The 21902-nt window shown below is 43.4% G+C and overlaps 1 protein-coding gene across 2 annotated transcripts in view; it reads right to left on the bottom strand.

The window, feature by feature from the left end:
* Window positions 1-21902, bottom strand: part of LOC112863890 (synaptonemal complex central element protein 3) — a 42825-nt gene that overhangs the window by 11022 nt on the left and 9901 nt on the right. The window contains exons 1-2 of one of the 2 annotated variants that reach the window (XM_025926997.2): window positions 18560-18673; window positions 7304-7412 (exon numbers count right to left, since the gene is read on the bottom strand). In XM_025926997.2, coding sequence (XP_025782782.1) covers window positions 7304-7412 — 109 coding nt within the window. In that variant the 5' untranslated portion in view covers window positions 18560-18673. Of the gene's footprint in view, window positions 1-7303; window positions 7413-18559; window positions 18674-21902 lie in introns of those variants that run through there. The other variant, XM_086711886.1, reaches the window with a different exon arrangement.

Here is a 21902-nt window from a genome sequence, read left to right as displayed (position 1 = left end):
AGAGCCCAGCTTAGCTACTCCTAGATTCCTGATCTTCAGAAACTGTGTGATAATAAATATTTTTTGTTTTCAGTTGCTAAATTTGGGTTAACTTGTTATGAAGCAATAGATAACTAATACAGATTTTGGTACTTGAGTAAGTGCTCCTGTAACAAAACTGTGAAATGTAGGAGTGGCTTTGGAGTGTTTCAGGGGATGGGAGCTGGAAAAGCTGTAAGGATTCTGAGGAAAGCATTAGTGAAAGATTAAAGTACCTTGAGCACACTGTTCATAGGATTTGGAGTTTGAGGAGGCTGCCAATGAGGATTTACAGAAAAGTGAGGAAACTCTTATTGGAAACTAGGGGAGAGGAGATACTTGCTATGTGGTGGCAGAAGATTTAGCAACACTGTCACAGGAAGTAATGTGGAAGGGAGAAAATGTACTTAATGAACTATTCATAGGATTTACCTTCATGTTTAATATTTTATTTGTTTTCCATTGCCCTGTGCATTTCAGACCTTCCTTCTGAGATCATATTCCCTTTACTTAAGTAAAACTTTTAGTAGTTCCTTTAAAGCAGGTCTCTTTGTGACAAATATTGTAAGTTTTTATTCATTTGCAAATGTCTTTATTTTTTCCTCATTACTGAATGATAATTTTGTTGGATGCATAATTCTGCGTCAATAGTGTTTTTATGACATTTAGATATTATTCCACTAAGTTCTGGTTCTCACAATTATTGTTCAAAGTTCACTCCATTCTGATACCCTATGTCTTTTGGTTGGCGCATTTAGTCCATTTATCAAAGTTCACTCCAATTGTTACTCCTTTGATCTCTCTCTCTCTCTGGTTTCCTGTAGTTTTTCTCTTTGTCTTTGGTGTTCTGAAGTTTCACTATTATGTGTCTAGGTATGGATATAATTTTATTTTACTTAATGTATTTTGTTTCTTGGATCTATGATTCAATTTTTCATTAGTTCTGGAAAATTCACAGACATTATATTATTAGGTATTGCCATTATTCCATTGTCTCTAATGTCTTTTTTTCCTGAGATGCTAATGAGGTATATATTAGAACTTCTTGGTCTATATCACAAGTCTCTTAATCTCTTCATACTTTTACTTTCTTTATCTCTTTTTGATGCATTATCCTGCAATTAATCATCTCTTCAACTGTTGTTGATTTCGTTTTTATCTCACAATTATATTTTTCTTTTTAAGAGACTCCATTTGTTCTTTTCAAAAATGTCTATCCTTGAGTTTCTTTTATTTAAAAAAAATTTTTTTTAACGTTTATTTATTTTTGAGACAGAGAGAGACAGAGCATGAACGGGGGAGGGGCAGAGAGAGAGGGAGACACAGAATCTGAAACAGGCTCCAGGCTCTGAGCTGTCAGCACAGAGCCCGATGCGGGGCTCGAACTTACGGACCGTGAGATCATGACCTGAGCTGAAGTCGGCCGCTTAACCGACTGAGCCACCCAGGCGCCCCCCTTGAGTTTCTTTTATACTCATCTTTGTAACTGCATCCATTACTTCTGTAGCCACTTTATACACAGCTATTTGCATTCTGCATCTGACATCACCTATAGTCCTTGGAGATCTAAATATGTTGACTCTTGCTTCTGTGGACTTTCACTCACAGTGGCTTATCATTTCATGTATTTGGAAGGCAGCTTTGCTCGCCACTATACCACCAGTGCTGTATCTGGTAATATTTATCTGTGAGGTCATTGCTGAGGTAGCTTCCAATCTCTTCCACACCGCTATATAATCTTTCTAAACCCTTTCTATAAATCTTTATTTTTTTCCTCTGCTTAGCTTTCTTCAATTATTCCCCTGTTGACTACAGAATGACTTCTTAGTGTGGTACACAAAGTCTTTCATGATTTGACCCCAAAGGATTCATTTAGATTTATTCTCTACCACTTCCACTTGTAGTTTATTCTGTAGAAGTCTGACATTAAATCCAACCAACTTTCTTCTACTTATGTTCCTTGGCACAAATTGTTCTTTCTATTTGAAAGCCTTGCCCATCACTTGTCTATTTGAGAAACTCCTAACAACTCCTACTTCAGAGAAATGCTTCATGCTTCCTCTTAAAAATTTCCATAATTTAGGGGCACCTGAGTGGCTCAGTCGGTAAGCGTCCTACTTCAGCTCGGGTCATGATCTCGTGGTTTGTGAGTTCGAGCCCTGCATCGGGCTCTGTGCTCACAGCTCAGAGCCCGGAGCCCGCTTCGGATTCTGTGTCTCCTTCTCTCTCTGCTCCTCCCCCACTCACACTCTGTCTCTCTCTCAAAAAAAATTTCCATAATTTACCAGACAGATTTCAGCCATTGATTCCAAATCTCACTGGAACTTTACTCTCCTTTTATTATACCAATTAACATAGTATACTGCATTTATTAATTGTTTATTTATTTATTAAATGTTTATTTTATTTTGAGAGAGAGAGAGGGTGGTGGGGAGGGGCAGAGAGAGAAGCAGAGAGAGAGAATCCCAAGCAGGCTCCATGCTCAGCACAGATCCCGACACAAGGCTCATCATGACTATGAGATCATGACCTGACCGGAAATCAAGAATCAGATGCTTAGTTGACTGAGCCATCCAGGCACCCCTGTATACTGCATTTATATGTCTATACATTTATTTCCCCCATTAGATTATAAGCAATTAAAGTGCAGGGCTTGGCATGTGTTCATTCAGGAAGTACTTGTTGAGTGAATGAATGAATGGTGCTTTAACCCTGCCCCCAAGTCATGATATTTCTTTGGCTCTGAGATTATATTTTTCCAGCTTTTTAAAAGTATAACTGAGATAAAAAATTGTATATATTTAAGGCATACAATGTGATGTTTTGATATTTGTATACATTATGAAATGATTACCACAGACAAGGTAATTAACATTTCTATCACCTCACAGTTATTATTTATTTTGTGTGGTGAGAACACTCAAGATCTATATACTACGTACATTTAGTATTAAGGGGGAGAGCATGCATGCAAGCAGGGAAGGGGCAGAAAGAGGGAGAGAGAGAATCCCAAGCAGGCTCCACTCTGTCAGCACAGAGCCTGACACGGGGCTTGAACCCACAAATTGTAAGATCATGACCTGAGCTGAAATTAAGTTGGACACTTAACCAACTGAGCCATTCAGGCGCCTCAAGAAATTTCTACAAAGACTTATATTACCCCCAAATCAGACTACTGTGCAGAACATTTATATAAAAATAGAATTAAAGAAAAGAGGAAAATATGTGAAACTAAAACTAGGGAAAGAATCAGCTAAAGAACAAATAATGGACCTTATATCAATTCAAGGGGTGTGATGTGGAAAAAGCACCAAGCGGAGAGGGTGGGGAATTGTGCATGATAAACGCCTCATTTATGCCAAGTGTACATACGCTAAACCTTTTTCATTCCCGTGAGAAAAGAAATGCACAAGCCTTTCAATAAGTGTAGCTGCTTAAATATAATAGTTGCAAGTATCAGACAACTTTAATTTTACTCACATTTACAAAATTGTCAAAGCTGAGTGTTTTATGTGACTTATTTCAATATAAATACCTGTCAACCTTATCTTGAAAGGAGAGAGTATTTTTAATAACACTATTACCTTAGCAACATTAACTGACTTAACTATTGTTACTTAATAACTTACTTAGCTACTACCTTAAGTATTATTGGAATATTTGCTGAAAAAAGAGTCGCTAGCAGATCTAAATAAAAATGCAATATGCTGTTTGGTTCCTTTGGCACACCGGGTGGTTTGGAAGTAAATGTTAAAAAGGAACACAAAGAGGGGTGCCTGGGTAGCTCAGTCGGTCCAATTCTTGGTTTCGGCTCAGGTCATGATCTCACGGTTTGTGGGTTCGAGCCCTGCACTGGGCTCTGTGCTGGCAGTGTAGAGCCTGCTTGGGATTCTCTCTCTCTCTCTCTCTCTCTCTCTCTCGCTCTCGCTCTCTCTCGCTCTTTGCCTCTCCCCCACTCACACTGTCTCTGTCTCTCTCAAAATGAATAAATAAAAATTTTAAAAATTTTAAAAAGAGGAACACAAAGTAAAGTAGGAGAAAATATAAGTAAATATTTCACTAATCTCAGATTAGGGAAATATTTTCTTTTTGTTTTAAATCCTTTTTTTAAAGTTTTTTTAAAGTTTATTTATTTATTTTGAGAGACGGAGCAAGCATCTGAAAGCAGGGGAGGGGCAGAGACAGAGGGGAGCAGAGGATTCAAAAGTGGGCTCTGCGCTGACAGCAGTAGGCCAACTTGGGACTTGAACTCACAAACCTGAGAGATCATGACCTGAGACGAAGTCAGAGGCTCAACCAACTGAGACACCCAGGTGCCCCAGACTTTATAGTCTTAATACATAAAGACCTCTTACAAATCAAGAGATTCTATCACAGAAGTCTGCTATTTCCGTCTTGTTCTCAGTGCCAAGCCAGAGTTAAGGCTAGTTCCTTTTTAGCTTTTAGTTTTGCAAAGCTTCATAATTGATCCTTCCACTAGTCATCCCTCTCCAAACCATCCCTCCTTGGTTACCAGAGGTATCTTTCTAAAACACAAGTGTCTTCCTTGAAATCCCAGTGGCTATCTATTACCTAAATAAGAAAAGAAACAAAAGAAAAGAAAGGTCAAATTCCTTAGGCTGATGTTGAAGACCCTTCTTCTCACCTTTTCAGCCTCTTCTTTGGCCTGCCCTCTTGTGGTTCTCATGCGCTAATCTTGCTCCCTATGCCCAGCTCTCCCTCACTGGCACACACACATTTGGCTATTTCTTCTACAGGACTGCCCCTCCTCTCTACCTCCAGCATCCCTACCTCATCTGTCCAATCTGAATTCCTTCCCTAATTGTGCTGTTCAGAGCCTCACTTGCCTCCCCAAGCAGTCAGCCTCTCTTTCTTCTCTGCTCCCTCCCCAGTAGTTGGTATACACCATTATCAGCATTTACTAGATTACAGTTTTAATAGAAAATTAAAATGTTTTAATTTACATATTTAAATTATAATTAGTCATCTTAATGTCTGTTTCTGGCCCCCTACCTACTTCTTTTAATGAAGGAGCATCTCTATTTGATATCTCTATTCCATCCTAATCCTACAATAGCATATAGTAGGTACTAAGTGAATACTGTTAGATAGGAGAATATTTTATTAGATTGAAGGAATTATATAACTTTTGGTAGAAAACAAATTATAGGACTTTTTAATTAATTAATTATTCATTTGTTTATTTATTTATTTTTAAAGTGTATTTATTTTGAGAGAGATAGAGAAAGTGAGAGACTGCATAAGCAGGGGAAGGGCAGAGAGAGAGGGAGACAGAACCCCAAGCGGGGCTTGAACCCATGGACCATGAGATTATGACCTGGGCTGAAATCAGGAGTTGGACGCTGAACTGACTGAGTCATCCAGGTGCCCCCTAGAACATTTTTAAAAGACAGCTTACAGGGGCGCCTGGGTGGCGCAGTCGGTTGAGCGTCCGACTTCAACCAGGTCACGATCTCACAGTCCGTGAGTTCGAGCCCCGCGTCGGGCTCTGGGCTGATGGCTCAGAGCCTGGAGCCTGTTTCCGATTCTGTGTCTCCCTCTCTCTCTGCCCCTCGCCCGTTCATGCTCTGTCTCTCTCTGTCCCAAAAATAAATAAACGTTGAAAAAAAAAAATTTAAAAAAAAAAAAAAAAAAAAAAAGACAGCTTACAAAATATAAAAAACTTTCAAGTACATAGGCAAAAAAATTGCCAACATTTCAAGTAGAAATTTTCTAATTTTTTTTTAAAGTTTATTCATTATTGAGAGATAGAGAGACAGAGCATGAACAGGGGAGGGGCAGAGAGAGGGGGAGACACAGAATCCGAAGTAGGCTCCAGGCTCCAAGCTGTCAGCACAGAGCCCGACACGGGGCTTGAACTCACAAACCGTGAGATCATGACCTGAGCTGAAGTTGGACGCTTACCAACTGAGCCACCCAGGCACCACTCAAGTAGAAATTTTCTAAAGCCTGTTGTAATAAATGGAGATTGTTTGCAAACTAAAAATGTCCTTAAAAAAAGGTTGTTTCTCATTTTGAGTAGAGTATGCACGCTTTCTAAAATTTGTTTTACATTATTATTTTCTCTAATAATTTTTTTTCAACGTTTATTTATTTTTGGGACAGAGAGAGACAGAGCATGAACGGGGGAGGAGCAGAGAGAGAGGGAGACACAGAATCGGAAACAGGCTCCAGGCTCTGAGCCATCAGCCCAGAGCCTGATGCGGGGCTCGAACTCACGGACCGCGAGATCGTGACCTGGCTGAAGTCGGACGCTTAACCAACTGCGCCACCCAGGCGCCCCTATTATTTTCTCTAATAAAACTTAGGCTTATAAATTAAAGAATTATACATATTCTGAATTAGTAAAGAACAAATTAAAGAAATTATAATGGTGGGGGGATGCCTGGCTGACTCAGTCAGTAGGCCACGTGACTCTTGATCTCAGGGCTGTGAGTTCAAACCCCACACTGGGTGTAGAGATCACTTAAAAATAAAGCCTTTTTTGTTTAGGTTTATTTATTTATTTAGACAGAGAGAGAGAGAAAGAGCACATGGGAGGGGCAGAGAGAGGTACGAGAGAGAATCTGAAGTAGGTTCCACACTGTCATCACAGAGCCTGACTGGGGGCTTGATCTAACGAACTGTGAGATCATGTTCTGAGCCAAACCCAAGAGTTGGATGCTTAACTGACTGAGCCACCCAGGTGTCCCCAAAATAAAGTCTTAAAAAAACAAAGAAATTATAATAGTATCTCCACCACTGCTGGTTATCACTTAGTGGAAACATGTGGACTAACAGACTAACATTCTTCTTCAAAAATGGAGAAATTTGTTCAACTCTATTCTTGTTCTATTCCACTGAACTAACTGTACCTCCCATTTCAGCACCTCATCAGTCTTAGCGCTATTACTCTGAACTCTTTCTATTTAAACGACTCACAGGAAGAATGTTCCAATTCTGTTCATAGGTGTTATATTAACATTGTCATTTTCTGAATACTTGAGCTTGGGTTTGGTACTGTGCCCAGTTACAAAAAAGAAATCACTATTTCTGCCCACAGGAGGATAATAGTCCAGTTGAAGAAGTAACATGAAAACACACATAAAGTAATCAGAAAATAATGCAAGGAAATATTTAGTGGTATTGTCAAATTTTGTGGCATAGTAGTTACATGGTATAGAAGCTGAGAAGTGGTCAGGGAAGGCCTGTTAAGGCACTTGATTTGAGCTCAGCAGTGTAGGAAGAATCTGAGCTACTGGACGTAAGGGGGAAGACATTGTACCTGAGATTTTCTCCATCTCTTCTAGTAGCTTTTCCAAGTCTTTATTCAGGTCTGACAGCATTTTCAGCATGTTGTCATAGTTTCTTTCTCCAGGATCAGAATCAGCCATCTAGGCAGTGCACAAAAGAAGATGCAGTGAGACAGACTGACGTTTCAATTCCAGCTCTATTACTTATACCTGGGTAGCCCAAGCCAGAAACCCAAGGCCATCTTTAATTCCTCCTTATCTTCTTTTCCTGACCAAATGGGCCACTGAAACTCACCAATTTTATTTGTTCATGGAATAAATATTTAATCATCTATGGGTCAAGAAGGTCTGCTGCTTGGGAGTCACCAGTGAACTGAACACTGCCTTTGTGGAACTCATAGCCTGGCCCAGCTCTTTAAAATCTCTCAGTCCCTTCCTTTCTCTCTCCAAGGTTGCAGCTTTAATTCGGGTCCATTCCATTAACCACCATTGAATAGATTTACTGAGCATCTACTATGCGTCAGATGTCTACTATGGATGTGGATATTTCAGTGTATTTGTAGATCCAGACAGAAAAACCCATGCTCTCACAGAGCTTCCATTCCATGGAGGAGACGAATAATAAACAACGGAATGGTAAGCATACCTTCAGTTTGTGGTTCACTGCACAAAGAAAACAAGAAGGGTGGTTTAATAAAGAGGATATTTCATGGGGAGGGGTGCTTTTGCTTATAAAGTGAGATAAGTCCTTTCTAATGAAGTGACATTTGAATTGACACTTGAATGATAAAAAGGAGTTGGCATATAAAGAGCTAGGGGAAGAGTTCTAGGTAGAGGGACCGGCTCAAGAAAAGGTGGGAGTGGCCTGATATGTTCTGCTTTAAGGCATGAAAAGAAAGTAAAGAATGGGGTTTAGGAGAAAAGTGGTATGAGACGAGATCAGCTAGGTAGGCAAGATTTTTTTTTTTTTTTTTAATTTGGGAGAGAGCGAGCGAGCAAGCACACGCACACGTGAGCAGGGGAGAGAGAGACAGAGACAGAGAGCGAGAGGGAGAATCTCAAGCATGCTCCATGCTCAGCAAGGAGCTCAAGGCAGAGCTTGATCTCACAACCCTGGGATCATGATCTGAGCCGAAATCGAGAGTCTGATGCTCAACCTACTGGGCCACCCAGGTGCCTCCGGAATTTTGGTTTTATTTTGAGTGTGAGGGAAAGCCACTGGAGGTTGAGAGCAGGGGATATATTTTAAGATAATGACTTCAGGGGTGCTTGGGTGGCTCAGTCGGTTAGTGGTCAACTTCAGCTCAGGTCATGATCTCATGGTTCATGACCCTGCATCAGGCTCTCTGCTGTCAGTGCGGGGCCTGCTTCAGATCCTCTATATACTGCCCCCCTTTCCCCCTCCCCTGCTCACATGCTCTCTCTTTCAAAAAAAGTAATAAATAAACATTGAAAAAAGATAACGACTTCAGCTGCTGGTTGGAAAGTGGACTAGTGCAGAAGGGTGAGAGGAGGCAAAAGTGGGAAACCAGTCAGTTAAGAGAGCATTAGAATGATCTGGAGATGGATGTAGCTTGGACTAGGGTGGTAGGTAATGATATCAGTGGTGAAAAGTGGAAGGGTTCATGCTATAGTTTGGAAGATGAGCCAAAAGAATTTGGAAGAGGATCTGATGTGTCTATATTTGCAGGGGTAAATGATAGGGAGAGAGATATCAAAATGATTCCTAATTTTTATGAGAACAATTTGATACATGGTGGTATTATTGGCCAAAAAGGGGAAGGCTAAGAGAGGAGAAGATTAGAAGGGAAACCAAATGCTCTATTTTGAATGTTAACGTGAGATGCCTATTAGGCCTCCAAGTGGAGATTCAAATAGGCAGTCGAATATATAGGCCTGGAGCTCAGGAGAAAGGCTGGAGTTGAAAATACAGAGTTTGGAACTGATGGTGCAGGCTCTCTTCACCTTTCATTTGGACTATTTTCATAGACTCTTGACTGATTTCTCTGCTTTTAGCTTCCTCTTGTCAAATCCATCTTCCAGTTCACCTCCAGAATGACCTTACCTAACATGCAAATCTGCCCATGTCACTCTCTTTGCAACCTTTCAATAGCCCCCATCTTCTTTCAGGATAAATATAATCTCTTCACTATAGATACAAGATCCCTTAATATCTAGCTCCTGACTGTTCCCATTCTCATCCAGTTCTGAGTTGTGACCAAATAACTGAAGAAAGCCTTAAGAGATCTAGAATTTGGGCTCCTGGGTGGCTCAGTTGGTTGTGTCCAACTTCAGCTCAGGTCATGGTCTCACAGTTTGTGAGTTTGAGCCCCGCATCAGGCTCTGCACTGACAGTGTGGAGCTTGCTTGGGATTTTCTCTCTCTCCCTCTCTCCCTTCGCCCCTTCCCCACTTGCATTCCCTCTCTCTCTCAAAATAAATACATTTTAAAGAGAGAGATCTAGAATTTATTGAGATATTTAAAATCTGTAAGAGTTGTGTATTTCAATGAGACGTGATAAAAAAATATCCACGAAAAAACCACAAAACTCTGCAAGGTTAAAAAATCTACAGTTTTCCTACAAAAGAGCTAAATAAATAAAAAATATAATAAAATAATTCTATCATGTAGGTGGTTGCAAAAATCTCTGTGAAGGCAAAGTAGATACACAATTCATATCTATGTTGTGTGGGGTACTTGCTCAATTTGCTAATTTATAAGATTGCAGTTATATTCTTTTACCCATACATTTAACACATATTTATTGAGCACTACTCTAGATTCTGAAAATACAGCAGTGAACAAAACAGGTTAAAATCCTTGGTTTCATGGAATTCATACTCCATGGTGAGAGGAGACAATAAACAAGATTAATAAGTGAAATAAACATAAGGAGGGGATAAGTACCAAGGAATAAAGTCAACCAGAGATGGAGTGTGGGAGGACGTGTGTGTAAGGTGATGGCTGAAATTTAAATACGTGTACAGTCTTGTGATGAGCACCAGGTGATGTATGGAAGTGCTGATTAATATTATGCTGTATGCTAACTAAATAGAATTTAAATAAAAACTTAAAAAGAAACAAAACAAAGGAGTAAAGGGGGGGGGAAGAAAGAAGGAGGCAAACCAAGAAACAGACTTAACCATAGAGGACTGAGGGTTACTAATAGGGAGGTGGGTGGGGAGATGGGTTAAATTGGTGATAGGGATTAAGGAGTGCACTTGTGTGAGTACCAGGTCTTATTGAAAGTGTTGAGTTGTTCACTATATTGTACACCTGAAATTAATATTGCACTGTATGCTAACAAAATGGAATATTATATTATATTATATTATATTATATTATATTATATTATATTATATTAATTTTGAGAGAGAAGCAGGGCTCATCCGAAGCAGGGGCTCATGTTTTACCCTAAGCGGGGCTCATGCTCACCAAATGTGGGGCTTGAACTCATGAATCGTGAGATTATGACCTGAGCCGAAGTTAGATGCTTAATGACTAAGCCACCCAGGTACCCAATTAAATATAATTTAAATAAAAACTTAAAAATAAATAAGTGTACAGGGAAGGTCTTTTGACTAGATTTTCACCAGAGACTTGTAGGAAGTGAGAGAATGAGCCATGCAGATATCTGGGAAAAGTGCATCCCAGGCAGAGAAGAGAGTAAGAACAAAGGCCCTGAGCTAGGAGTCAGCTGGATGAGCTGAAGGAAGAGCAGCAAAGGCAATATAGTTGGTACAGAGAGAGTGAAGGGGAGAGCAGTAGAAGATGATGTCAAAATTGCGGGGTGCAGAATTATGGTGGGCCTTGTAGTCCACCAAAAAGACTCTGGCTTTTTCTTTGAATGAGACAGGAGCTGGGAGGATGATAATCTGATTTATGTGTTAATAAATCACTGGATTGAGAGTAGCTTGTCTGGACATGGGCAGAAGCAGGGTGACTAGGAGGCCACTGGAATAATGCAGGTAAGAGATAATAGCTTGAATCAACATAGGAATGATGTAAGTAGTATGAAGGAGAATAGAATAGTTCAGGGTATATTTTGAGGGCAGGGCCAACAGGATTTGCTGGTGAGTCAGTGTGGAGTCAGGGAAGACACTAAAATTTTTGACAGGTTAACCAGAAATGGAGATACCATTAACTGAGATGGGGGGAAACTGGAAGACACTGGGTTGTGTGGGGAGAAGAAAGAACTCAGTTTTGAACATATTAAGATGCCTATGAGGCATCTGAGTGGGTATGATGAGTAGGCAACTGGATAAAGGAATTCAGAGAGAGTAGGCTAAAGATAGAAACTTGGGAGTCATCACCGTATAGATGCTATTTAAAGACAGGACAATGGGTGAGATCAAGGGAGATAAGTCCATCATCAAGTTTGGGGAGATGTGAAGAATCTAGCCAAAGCAACTGAAGAAGAGGGGCCAGAGAGGCAGAAGGAGAACCAGTCGGAGTCTTAAGTAAAGTCCAGACTCTCAGAGAATCCCTGGACCCCAGCCAGTGTCCTCTGATCATATGACATCTCAGGAAACTGAGAAGACAACTCTGAAAAGTACAAGAGAAGGGAACTTTAAAAATTGCATGGGATAAAATAGATGCTTCCTTAGTGAGTGAATAACTTACAATGTTGAGAAGGTAAGGAACAAAGATAGGACGTGTTCAAGACCATAAAAAGCTAGAATTACTGCGAGTATTTGGTATTTTATTCATTTCTATGTTTAAGAGAATTTGGCTTATTAGAGTAACAGGTCAACTTTGTCATTCTAGCTTAAAATGTGAAATTGATTATGGCTTATAATTTTAAGTCAAAATCTTACTAAGTTTATAAAGAGATTTAGGACATTTTTAGGGAATCTGAGGTTCATTATATTTATTAGTTTGACTTATGATATTTATTTTATTTTATTTTTTAATTTTTTTTCAACATTTATTTATTTTTGAGACAGAGAGAGACAGAGCATGAAGGGGGGAGGGTCAGAGAGAGGGAGACACAAAATCTGAAACAGGCTCCAGGTTCTGAGCTGTCAGCATAGAGCCCGACACGGGGCTTAAACTCATGGACTGCGAGATCATGACCTGAGCCGAAGCCGGCCGCTCAACCGACTGAGCCACCCCAGGCGCCCCAATATTTATAAGAATTATTTAAGAGAGTGGGAAGGTTTTGGGAGCCTGGGTGGCTCAGTCAGTTAAGCGTCCGACTTCGGCTCAGGTCATGATCTCATGGTTCATGAGTTTGAGCCCTGCATCGGGCTCTGTGCTGACAGCTCGGAGCCTGGAGCCTGCTTCGGATTCTGTGTCTCCCTCTCTCTCTTCTCCTCCCCCTCTCATGCTCTCTCTCTCTCTCTCAAAAATAAACATTAAAAAAAAAAAGTGGGAAGTTTTCTTATTAAGACAATTGAGATACTTAAAGAAATGAACTATATTAAGTTTATAATTAAATGAGTTTAAATTTATAAATAGAAAACATAACAATAATGTTATTTAAATAATTATTTAATTTGCTAGCCTACAACAAGATTAAAAGTTTAGAATGAGGGCACCTGGGTGGCTTAGTTGGCTGAGGGGCTGAGCGTCTGACTTCAGCTCAGGTCATGATCTCGTGGTTAATGAGTTCTAACCCCACATCCGTTGCTTCTGTCAGCCTGTCAGCACACGGCCCGCTTTGGATCTTCTGTCCCCCTCTCTCTGCCCCTTCCCCGACTTGTGCTCTCTCAAAAATAAATAAACATTAAAAAAAAACCTTTAGAATGAGCTAATCTTATTGAGGATAAGTAATCTAATAATCTGATTTAGAATAACATTTATAAACTAAACTTAAATGCTCAAGGAAAGATGGATTTTTAATATTAGTAACTTTAATAAAATATTAATTTTTAAAATCAAACATTCAAATACTCTTTTCTCTGTCTAAATAATGCCTTTAAAGGCACCAAAGCTCATATTTATCAATATCTAGCCGTGTCCTCATATATACCCTAAGCTTCAGTCATATCAAAGATTTTGTAAATTGGGGTGTCTACCATATGCCAACCATTACAGAAATCGGAGATTAAAAAATAAATAGGTATGGGGCACCTGGGTGGCTCAGTCAATTAAATGTCTTATTTTGGCTCAAGTCATGATCTCACAGGTTTGTGAGTTCGAGCCCTGCATTGGGCTCTCCACTCTTAGCGGAGTGCTTTGGATCCTCCGTTTCCCTCTCTCTGCCCCTCCCCGCCATGCACACACACAGATTCTCTCTCTCTCAAAAAAGTAAACATTAAAGTAAATAAATAAATAGGTACATAGTCATGCCAACAAAGAAATAAGTCTGGTAAAAAGAGACCTGTTGTACCGCAAGATTCTCTGAAGAGCAATAGCCATTCGTCCAAATGTCCTTGCTCAGTTTCAAACCAAATCCTGCTCATTTAAATAGCCTTTATAGCCATGTCATTGAGGACTCTGAGAACACCATGTTCTCTCTTGCCTCTATATGTTTATATATATTATGCTACTGCCTGAAATACCCTTGCCTCACTCTCTCTGTTTTTAAAGACTTAGTTCAAGGGCCACTTCTAGAAATCTCTCCTTACACTTCTAATCAGCCAACCCTGAAGGTTTCACCTCTCTTATGTTCCCACAACTTCTACACCTCCTTCTAGCCAGATATTGTTGTAAGCATTTGCATCTTTATCAAAACCATATAAGGTAAGTACTATTATTATTCCAACTTACAGATGAGGAAAACAAGGCTCAGAGAAATTAACTAAACTGCCCAAGGTCAGACAGCAAAGACACAGATCTGAGAATTGCGTCCTGACAATCTGGCTGCAGTCTGCGTGCTCACACATTATACTACTGGTATGCAATAAATTCTTGATAAATATGTGAGTGAACACAACCAATGAAATGTAGTAAGCAACTAAAGAAAAACTTCTGTGTACCCCGAAATCCTGGACTGGAATCCAGGCTCTGCCATTTACTGACTGTGAGACACTGGAAAGTTTAAGTCTTAGTTTCCCCTTGTGTAAAATGGAAATGACAGCTCCTTTGTAGGTTATTGTGAAGATGTGCATAGCTATGGATAGAGTAGGCACCCAAATTAACAAATTAAATAGTAGGCGTGACTGTATGTGTAACACGAGGTACACACAGAGTAGTTGCTCAGAAAACATTTTACTATAATTAGGTGAGAAAGAGATGTGAATCTAATAATATAAAAGATAACATTTATTTCATGCATTATTAATATGTGCCAGGAACTGCGTAAATTCTCAACAAACCTTGACTGATTTCACAACAACGTGACAAAATTAAGTGCTATGATTCTCCCTGTTGTACAGATAAGGAAACAGAGGACTGTGGAAGGGTCTATCCAAAGACACACAGCTAAATAGTAGTAGGCCTGGATTCAAACCCAGTCCTGATTCTAGAGATGGAGCTCATTAGCATTACATTTTCTCACAACTGCGTCAGACAATACAGTGGGTAGTTTTGAGCTTGACTGATGGAACAAAGGGGGAGAAAGAATGGGGGTAGAGGAATGGAATGAAGAGGCTATAGGAGTTCAATTTGGGGCAGCTTGAGTGTGTGGTGCCTATGGTGTACCCAGGTAAAGTTATTTAACAAAGTTGAAATACAGGATTGGAGCCCAAGAGAGAGGGTAAACTGAAAATAAATGTTTGATGGTAGTTTAAATTATGGGAAAAGATAAAATCATTCACGGTGAATGTATAAAAGGAGAAGGGAAAATGGACTTGGAAAAGTCCTTAAAAACCAGCTCTTAAGAGCAGTTGGAAACAAGCCCATAAAAGGCACTGATAAACAGTCAGAAATGTAGAGAACTGGGGAGTGTGTAGTCGAGACCACAGAAGAGAGGAGGGACTGGCCAATTAATTCATTTAGTCAACAAATATTTATTGAATGTCAGGAACTGTTTTAGGTGCTAGGGGTATATTAGCAAACAAAAGACAATAAGCCTTGCCCTTGTGGAGTTTACATTCTAGTCAAGGGAGACAGATACATAAATACATAATTTATGTGTATAAATACATCATATATAAATCTATAAAATATGTATGTATATGAATACATAAACATATAAAATGTCAGGTGGAACTAAGCACCATGAAGAAAATAAGGCAAAGTAAGGTAGGCTAAAAAATAATGGGAGTGGGAGGAACCACTATGGAAATCCGCTCTGAGGTGAATCTTCAAATAGCCTCAAGAAAGTGAGCACAGGAGTCCTGTGGCTATCTTGGGGAGGAGTACTGTGCAGAGGGAACAGGAAAGAAAAAGCCTTGAGGGTACGTGTGCTTGGGTGTGGTTGAAGGAGATCAAGAAGGCTAGAAATGCTGGAGTGGCGTGAAGGAGGGTAGGCTGTTAGATGAGGCTGAAAGACTGGAGAGGACATTGCAGTTTATATAAGACTTTGGCTTTTATTCTGAGTCGTATGAGGAGACGTTAGAAAAATCCGACAGAGGTGATAGGATTTGAGTCCTGATTTAAAAGGATCACTCTGGTTGCAACGGCGGAGATGGTAGAGCAGAGAGGAAACTGCGGCAAAACTCCAGGTGAGGGATGACGAGGCCTGGACCAGAGTGTTAGAAGTGGGAGTAGCGAGGGTTGCTTGGACGGCTCAGTTGCAGTTAACCCTCTGACTCTTGACTTTGGCTCAGGTCGTGATCTCATGGTCCCAAGACAGAGCTCCGTGCTGGGTGTGGAAAGGCTTAAGATTCCTTTCACCCTCTCCTTCTACCCCTTCCCCCCGCTCACGTGTGTGCACATGCACATGCTCTCTCTCTCTCAAAAAAAAAAAAAATAGTGGAAATAGTGAGAAGTGACTGGATCCTAAATGTGTTGTAAACATTGAGCCAACAGTATGTCCTGGCATCCAAGTAGAAATATAAATCTGGAGTGTGGTGAAAAGTCTGGCTGAACATCCTTATTTGGGAGTCACTGGGGTACAGATGACACTTAAAGCCATGGGACTAGTTGAGATCTCCTAGGAAGTGAGAGTAGATGGAAGAGAGGTCTGACCTCTTCAATATTTAGAATTTGGGAAGACGAGGACCAGCAAAGGTAGAAGAAAAACCAGCAAAGAAAGTAAACAAAGAGTGATCCATTGTGTCTCATATAAAGTAGCATAAGCAGGGGCACTTGGGTGGTTCAGTCGATTAAGCATCTGACTCCTGATTTCGGCTCAGATCATGATCTCACCGTTGGTGGGATTGAGCCCCACGGCTCTGTGCAGAGAGTATGAATGGAGCCTGCTTGGCATTCTCTCTCTCTCTTCCTCTCTCCCTCTCCGGCTCACACATGCTCTCAATCTCTCAAAATAAATAAACATAAAAAAAAAAGTAGCATAAGGAATAAAAAGTGACCATGGATTTGACAATCTGAAGGTCACTGGCAATCTTGACAGAAGTTGTTTTCATGAGGTGGCATGGACAAAAGCCTGATTGCAATGTGTTTACAGAGAGGGTAAGAAGAGAAGTAGAAACTTGCGTGTTCTGGTTCAAAGAGAAGCAGAGAAAGGGCCAGTAGCTGGAATGTAATGTGCAGTCACAGGTGTCTTTTGTTTTACGTTGGGAGATGTTACACCAATGTCAAATATTACAAAAGGACCAAACGAATTTAGGACATCTTATTGGGGTGTCAGGCCTAAGTGAGTAACAGTAACAACAAGATTTCCACGAATAAAGAATTAATGAAGCATTAGACAAAAGAGCACATGCAGATTTCATGGAGACAGGAGAAATAGAGAGTAAGAAGGTGACAGAGGGAACGTTTTCTGTTTTTTAATTCACAAAGGCAGAAACCTGTGTGGAAAGAGCTAGTTGAACGGAAAAGGCTGAAGAATGCGGAGAAAGGGTAACTGATGGCGCAGGGACTGGTTTCCGGTAGGAAAGTGGTCACATGACCCTGAGAAGGGAAGGGAAGGGTAAGGCGGGTTAAGGGTCCAGGTGGCCCAGGCTCAGCTGAGGTCTCTAGCTCGCCCGCAAATGGCAATGAAAAGGTTCTTCTAACAGGCATTCTCGGTTTGAGGAGAATAATAAGGGTTAAAGCTGTGCGCCCCCTACAGGCACCCAGACGTGCCGCGGAGAAGCAGGGGTGGCGTGCTGAGGCCACACGGCTGCACAGCATACGCAGGACTCCGGGGTGGCACAGAGAGAGGGGATGGACGTGGCTGGCCGGGGATTTTGAAACGTGTCGGGTGGACGGGCAGGGTGAGGACGGACGTAAGGCAGCGGACTTAGGGCGAAGAGGATGCGTGGGGAGCCCGCGGAGGCCCAGTGGGGACATGAGGTCGAGGCCCAGGGGGCCTGGGGCTGGGGGCTGTGGCCAGGGTGACGCTGGGTCTCAGGGGAGGGATGGCTAGACGGGGAAAGGGGGTGAGCAAGCCCGGGGCGGAACGGAGGGACAGACCGGTGCCAAAGCCAAGGGAACGCGGGGAACAGGAGACTAAGGGGGTTGGGCGAGGGGGGGAGCGGGGGAGGGGGGGAGAGCAGGAGGGTTGGGGATCACTCGGGGCGTGAAAGGCTCGGGGTCGCAGGGGTCCCGGGCGCCGCAGAGCGCACAGGCGTGCAGAACTCCAGGGCCTGGAGTCCGAAGAGTCCGCTGGAGTCTGGGCCCCCCTCGGCTGAGACCAGAGGGGCGCTGGGGTCACTGAGGCTGTGTGAGGGCGAGGGGCGCGCGCGCGGTGGGAGTCCCGGAGCGACGGGGCGAGAGGCCCTGGGGCCGCTCCCGGTGAGCGGACGTCAGGAACCGGAGAGTGCGGTCTAGCGAGCGCAGGTGCTCCAGCTGTGGCGGCAACAGGTTGTGCGGGAAGGTCCGGGGTCTGGGATGTGCAGTGTGTGGTGTCTGCAGGGGGAGGGGGGGTGCGGAGTGAGGAGACACGTGGGGGGGTCGGGGTGAGGAGACGGGGGGGGGGGGCGGTGAGGGAAGTGCCAGGTCAGGAGACACGTGGGGGGGGTGCGGGGTGAGGTGACACGTGGGGGGCAGGGGTGGGGGGGTCGGGGTGAGAAGACTGGGGTGAGGAGACCCGTGGGGGTGGGGTGTGTGTGGGGGGAGGAGACACGTGGGGGGTGGGGGGAGGAGACTGAGGTGAGGGGGGGTGCAGGGTGAGGGGACACGTGGGGATGGGGGGTTGGGGGGAGGAGACACGTGAGGGGTGGGGGTTTGTGAGGGGAGAAGACACGTGAAGGGTGGGGGTGTGGGAGCGAGGAGACTGGGGCGAGGTCACGGGTTACGTCGTGATAAGGAGTGGGGACGCTGAGGTCAGGGCGCGCAGCGAGGGCGTGGCTCACCTCCCGCACCGCCTGCGCTCGCGTCAGGATCCGCCGTCCACCTACGCAGCCTGGGGCACGAGGTCCAAGCTCGGAAAGGCACCCCGCCCCTTTCCGTTACCAGATCCGCCCCCAGAAGTGGCTTCTCGCCCTCATTGGCCAGTCTCCCGGAGCGGAAGGGGCGGGGTCACAAACACGTGAATGCGCCCACTTCTGGCTGGTCCCAAGTGTCGGCCTCCAGGTCTCATTGGCTACTCTGTAGAGCGGAAGGGGCGGAGTCGTCTCCGGCTGGTCTCGCACGTGGGGCTCTGGGTCGCAGATGGGCCGAGTTCCCAGACTGAGGACTGGCTGAGATCTCGGGAGAGCAGAATTGCAGCGAGGGTCAGCTGGTGGTCCTGATCGTTGTGTTCCTCTCTGTGGCTCATGAGTGTAAGGTATGCACTCAGGGCCCTGTCTGCTTGACCACTGTGCCCCGAGTGTTCAGGACAGCACTTGGCACAGCAGGTGCTAGTAAATATTGGTTCAATTAGTTCGACGCCCAAATATATTCAGTCTTGACAACTACAGTGCTGGCGGACATTGTTGCATCTGTCTTACAGAGCAGGAAACAGAAGAAGTACATGCAACTGGGGAGAGTGTGAGCTCTGGCTCCAGTCCAGGCCTGCCAGGCATCACTGGCCTCCAGGCGGTGGAAGCACATAGCCCCAAGTCAGGACAGGCAAGAGAACCGCTCACGGTTCTGCACGTTAAGCTGTGGTCCAGAGGAGGCCGGAGAGATTGCTCACACCTCAACAGGCCAGTCTAAGGAGCTCAGTCTTTACTTAGAGGGCACTTCGGAAGGGTGGGAGGCAGAGGAGTGACATGGTGAAGAGGTCTCTCTGGCTGCTGGAGGGAGAGATGAAACAGACTGTTGCTGTGTGGGTGAATGATGTTGGAGATGTGGACGGGGTGGAGGGAAGTACACAGAGTAGAAGCCTTTTAGAAGATAGACTTGACAGGGCTTGGTAATGTGGGAAGTGAAGAAGAAAGAAGGAATGGGTTGGTGGCTGTCTGGAGGGTGATCACTGGCTGAGTTGGGGAGCAGTGGGGGAGAAGCTGATTTGGAAGGCTGTTAACCAGTTTTGAACACTTTGAGATTCCAGATAAACCTGGGACCCACTGAATTTTCTTTCAAGGATTCTGATTTTTAGTGGACTGATTGCAGAATAGGAAACAGAGCTATAACTGAGCCAGACAGTTCTGGGCACAGAGTATTTGCCCATCTATTGAGGCCATACCCCCTCCCCAAGCTGGCAGGTTCCTGCCCCTTCTGACCTGGTTCCCTTGCTGTCCCTTCCCACCTGTGAGCCACCCTGCATACTTCTATTCCTTCCACCTTTGCTTAGACTTCCCAGAGCTGATTCCTGTTACAGCATCTCAGAAAAATACTAATCAGCAATAACTCTGATGGGTGATGAAGACAGCTTCAGGAAAGAGTAGGAGTTTACCAAGATGAGAACAATACAGGATTTCAGGCAAAAGTTCTATCAAAGGCAAAGGCAAGGATGTGAAAAAGCCTTCTTCATTTAGGGAATGGAGAGTTTGGCTGGGGCTCAGGATTCTTGAGTTGAGGCAGAAGATCATTTGGGCTGGAATGTGAGGGCCTTGGGTACGCTGCCTAGTGGGTGAGGTGGGCTATCTGAAGAACCCTGCAGAGCTCAGGCCAAGAAGGATGGGCTCTCGGTAAGGCCAGAGATGTCAGTCTGGTCTTCCCATGCCCCTGTGCATCCAAAACCAGCTAACTATTCACCAAATGTTTTCTTTATATCCTTGTCATATAGCCAGACTGTATTTTCCAGCCTCCCTTGCATTATGAGCCCTGGCCAGTGAATGTGGCAGTAAGTGCCCTGTATCATTACCAGGCCAGATCCGTAAAAGCTTCCCACGAGTGATACTTTCTCTCTCTTCCCCGTGTACCTGCTGGATGTTGATGTCCAAGGCAACTTGGGACCTACTTGAGGAAGGCAGGGCTTCTGTCAGCATGCCTTTGAATAATGGTATGGAGCTGAGTCTCCATCTCAGCCAACTGAACAAGAACTAAATTTCCCTTGGGTTAAACCATGAAGATGTCAGGATTTATCTATTATGGCTGCTAGCCTTTACTAGTGCAGATCTGTAAACCTGTGAGAGACAAGTAGCTTGTTCAGGTTTGATGGGTTGTCACCAGAGGGTTATATCTTGGTTTAGTACTATGGTTTCTCCTCTTACTTATTTTAACCAAGAACAAATCAGATAAAAAAAAAAAAACAAAACTTTGGATTTCAACATTAATTAAAAGCCAGCTTTTTGGAGACCCTGCTTACTGATCTCCCAGAGCTGGGTGAACTGATGAGCCCAGACACCTGCCAAAACCCAGACACCTACCCAAGGTAGGTTACACGGACACCCAGAGTGGCAGAGGTCTGTGAAGATATTTTTGGAAGACCAAGAAAGCTCTGAAATGGAACGTAACATTTTGTGAGCTTAGATTTAGTTTTATAAGCTTCTCACTGAGACTCAAAGGAGGTTAGGAGTCTCTGCCCTGGGAATCCTCTCATATGCTCTTAGGGTTTTAATGATCTTCAAAGTTGTTCTCAGGAGCCTACATCTACTTAGCTTTCAAGTTATATTTTGAAGAGTCTGAGACATTTTCACGAATACTCCCTATAGGCACATCAAACTCAACATTTAAAATTCTCATCCAATATCCCAATCACCCAGAGCAGAAAATATGAATATCTTTGGTGCCTCCCTATCAGGTTTTTCAGACCTTCAACATTCTCAGTTTCCTGAGACTCCCTTCTTTAGTCTAAGTCCTGCCATTTCTCCCAACCCCGCCCCCCCCCCCCAAGAGCAGTAATGACAGGTCTCCTTTCTCTCCTTACCAGCCCCTACTTTGTTATTTTTTTTAAGAATTAAAAAAAAAAGTTTATTTATTGAATTTATTTATTTATTTTTGAGAGAGGCGGGGGCAGAGAGAGAGCGAGGGAGGGAGAGAGAGAGAGAGAGAGAGAGAGAATCCCAAGCAGTCTCCACAGTGTCAGCAAGGAGCCCGATGTGGGGCTCAAACTCACAAACCATGAGATCATGACCTGAGCTGAAACCAATAGTTAAATGCTTAACTGACTGAGCCACCCAGGCACCCATATTTATTTATTTTGAAAGACAGAGCATGAGTATGGGAGGGGCAGAGAGAGAGGGAATCCCAAGCTGACTCCACACTGTCAGCACAGAACCTGACATGTGGCTCGAACCCATGAACCATGAGATCATGATCTGAGTTGAAATCAAGAGTCAGATGCTCAACTGAGTCGAGTCAGGTGCACAACCCCCCGCCCCCCGCCGT

This window comes from Puma concolor, chromosome B4 (genome assembly GCF_028749965.1).
Source record: "Puma concolor isolate L17-30 chromosome B4, mPumCon1.1.hap2, whole genome shotgun sequence".
Taxonomy (NCBI): domain Eukaryota; kingdom Metazoa; phylum Chordata; class Mammalia; order Carnivora; family Felidae; genus Puma; species Puma concolor.
The sequence above is the reverse complement of the archived record's forward strand: the minus strand, read 5'-3'. Positions and strand labels throughout refer to the sequence as shown.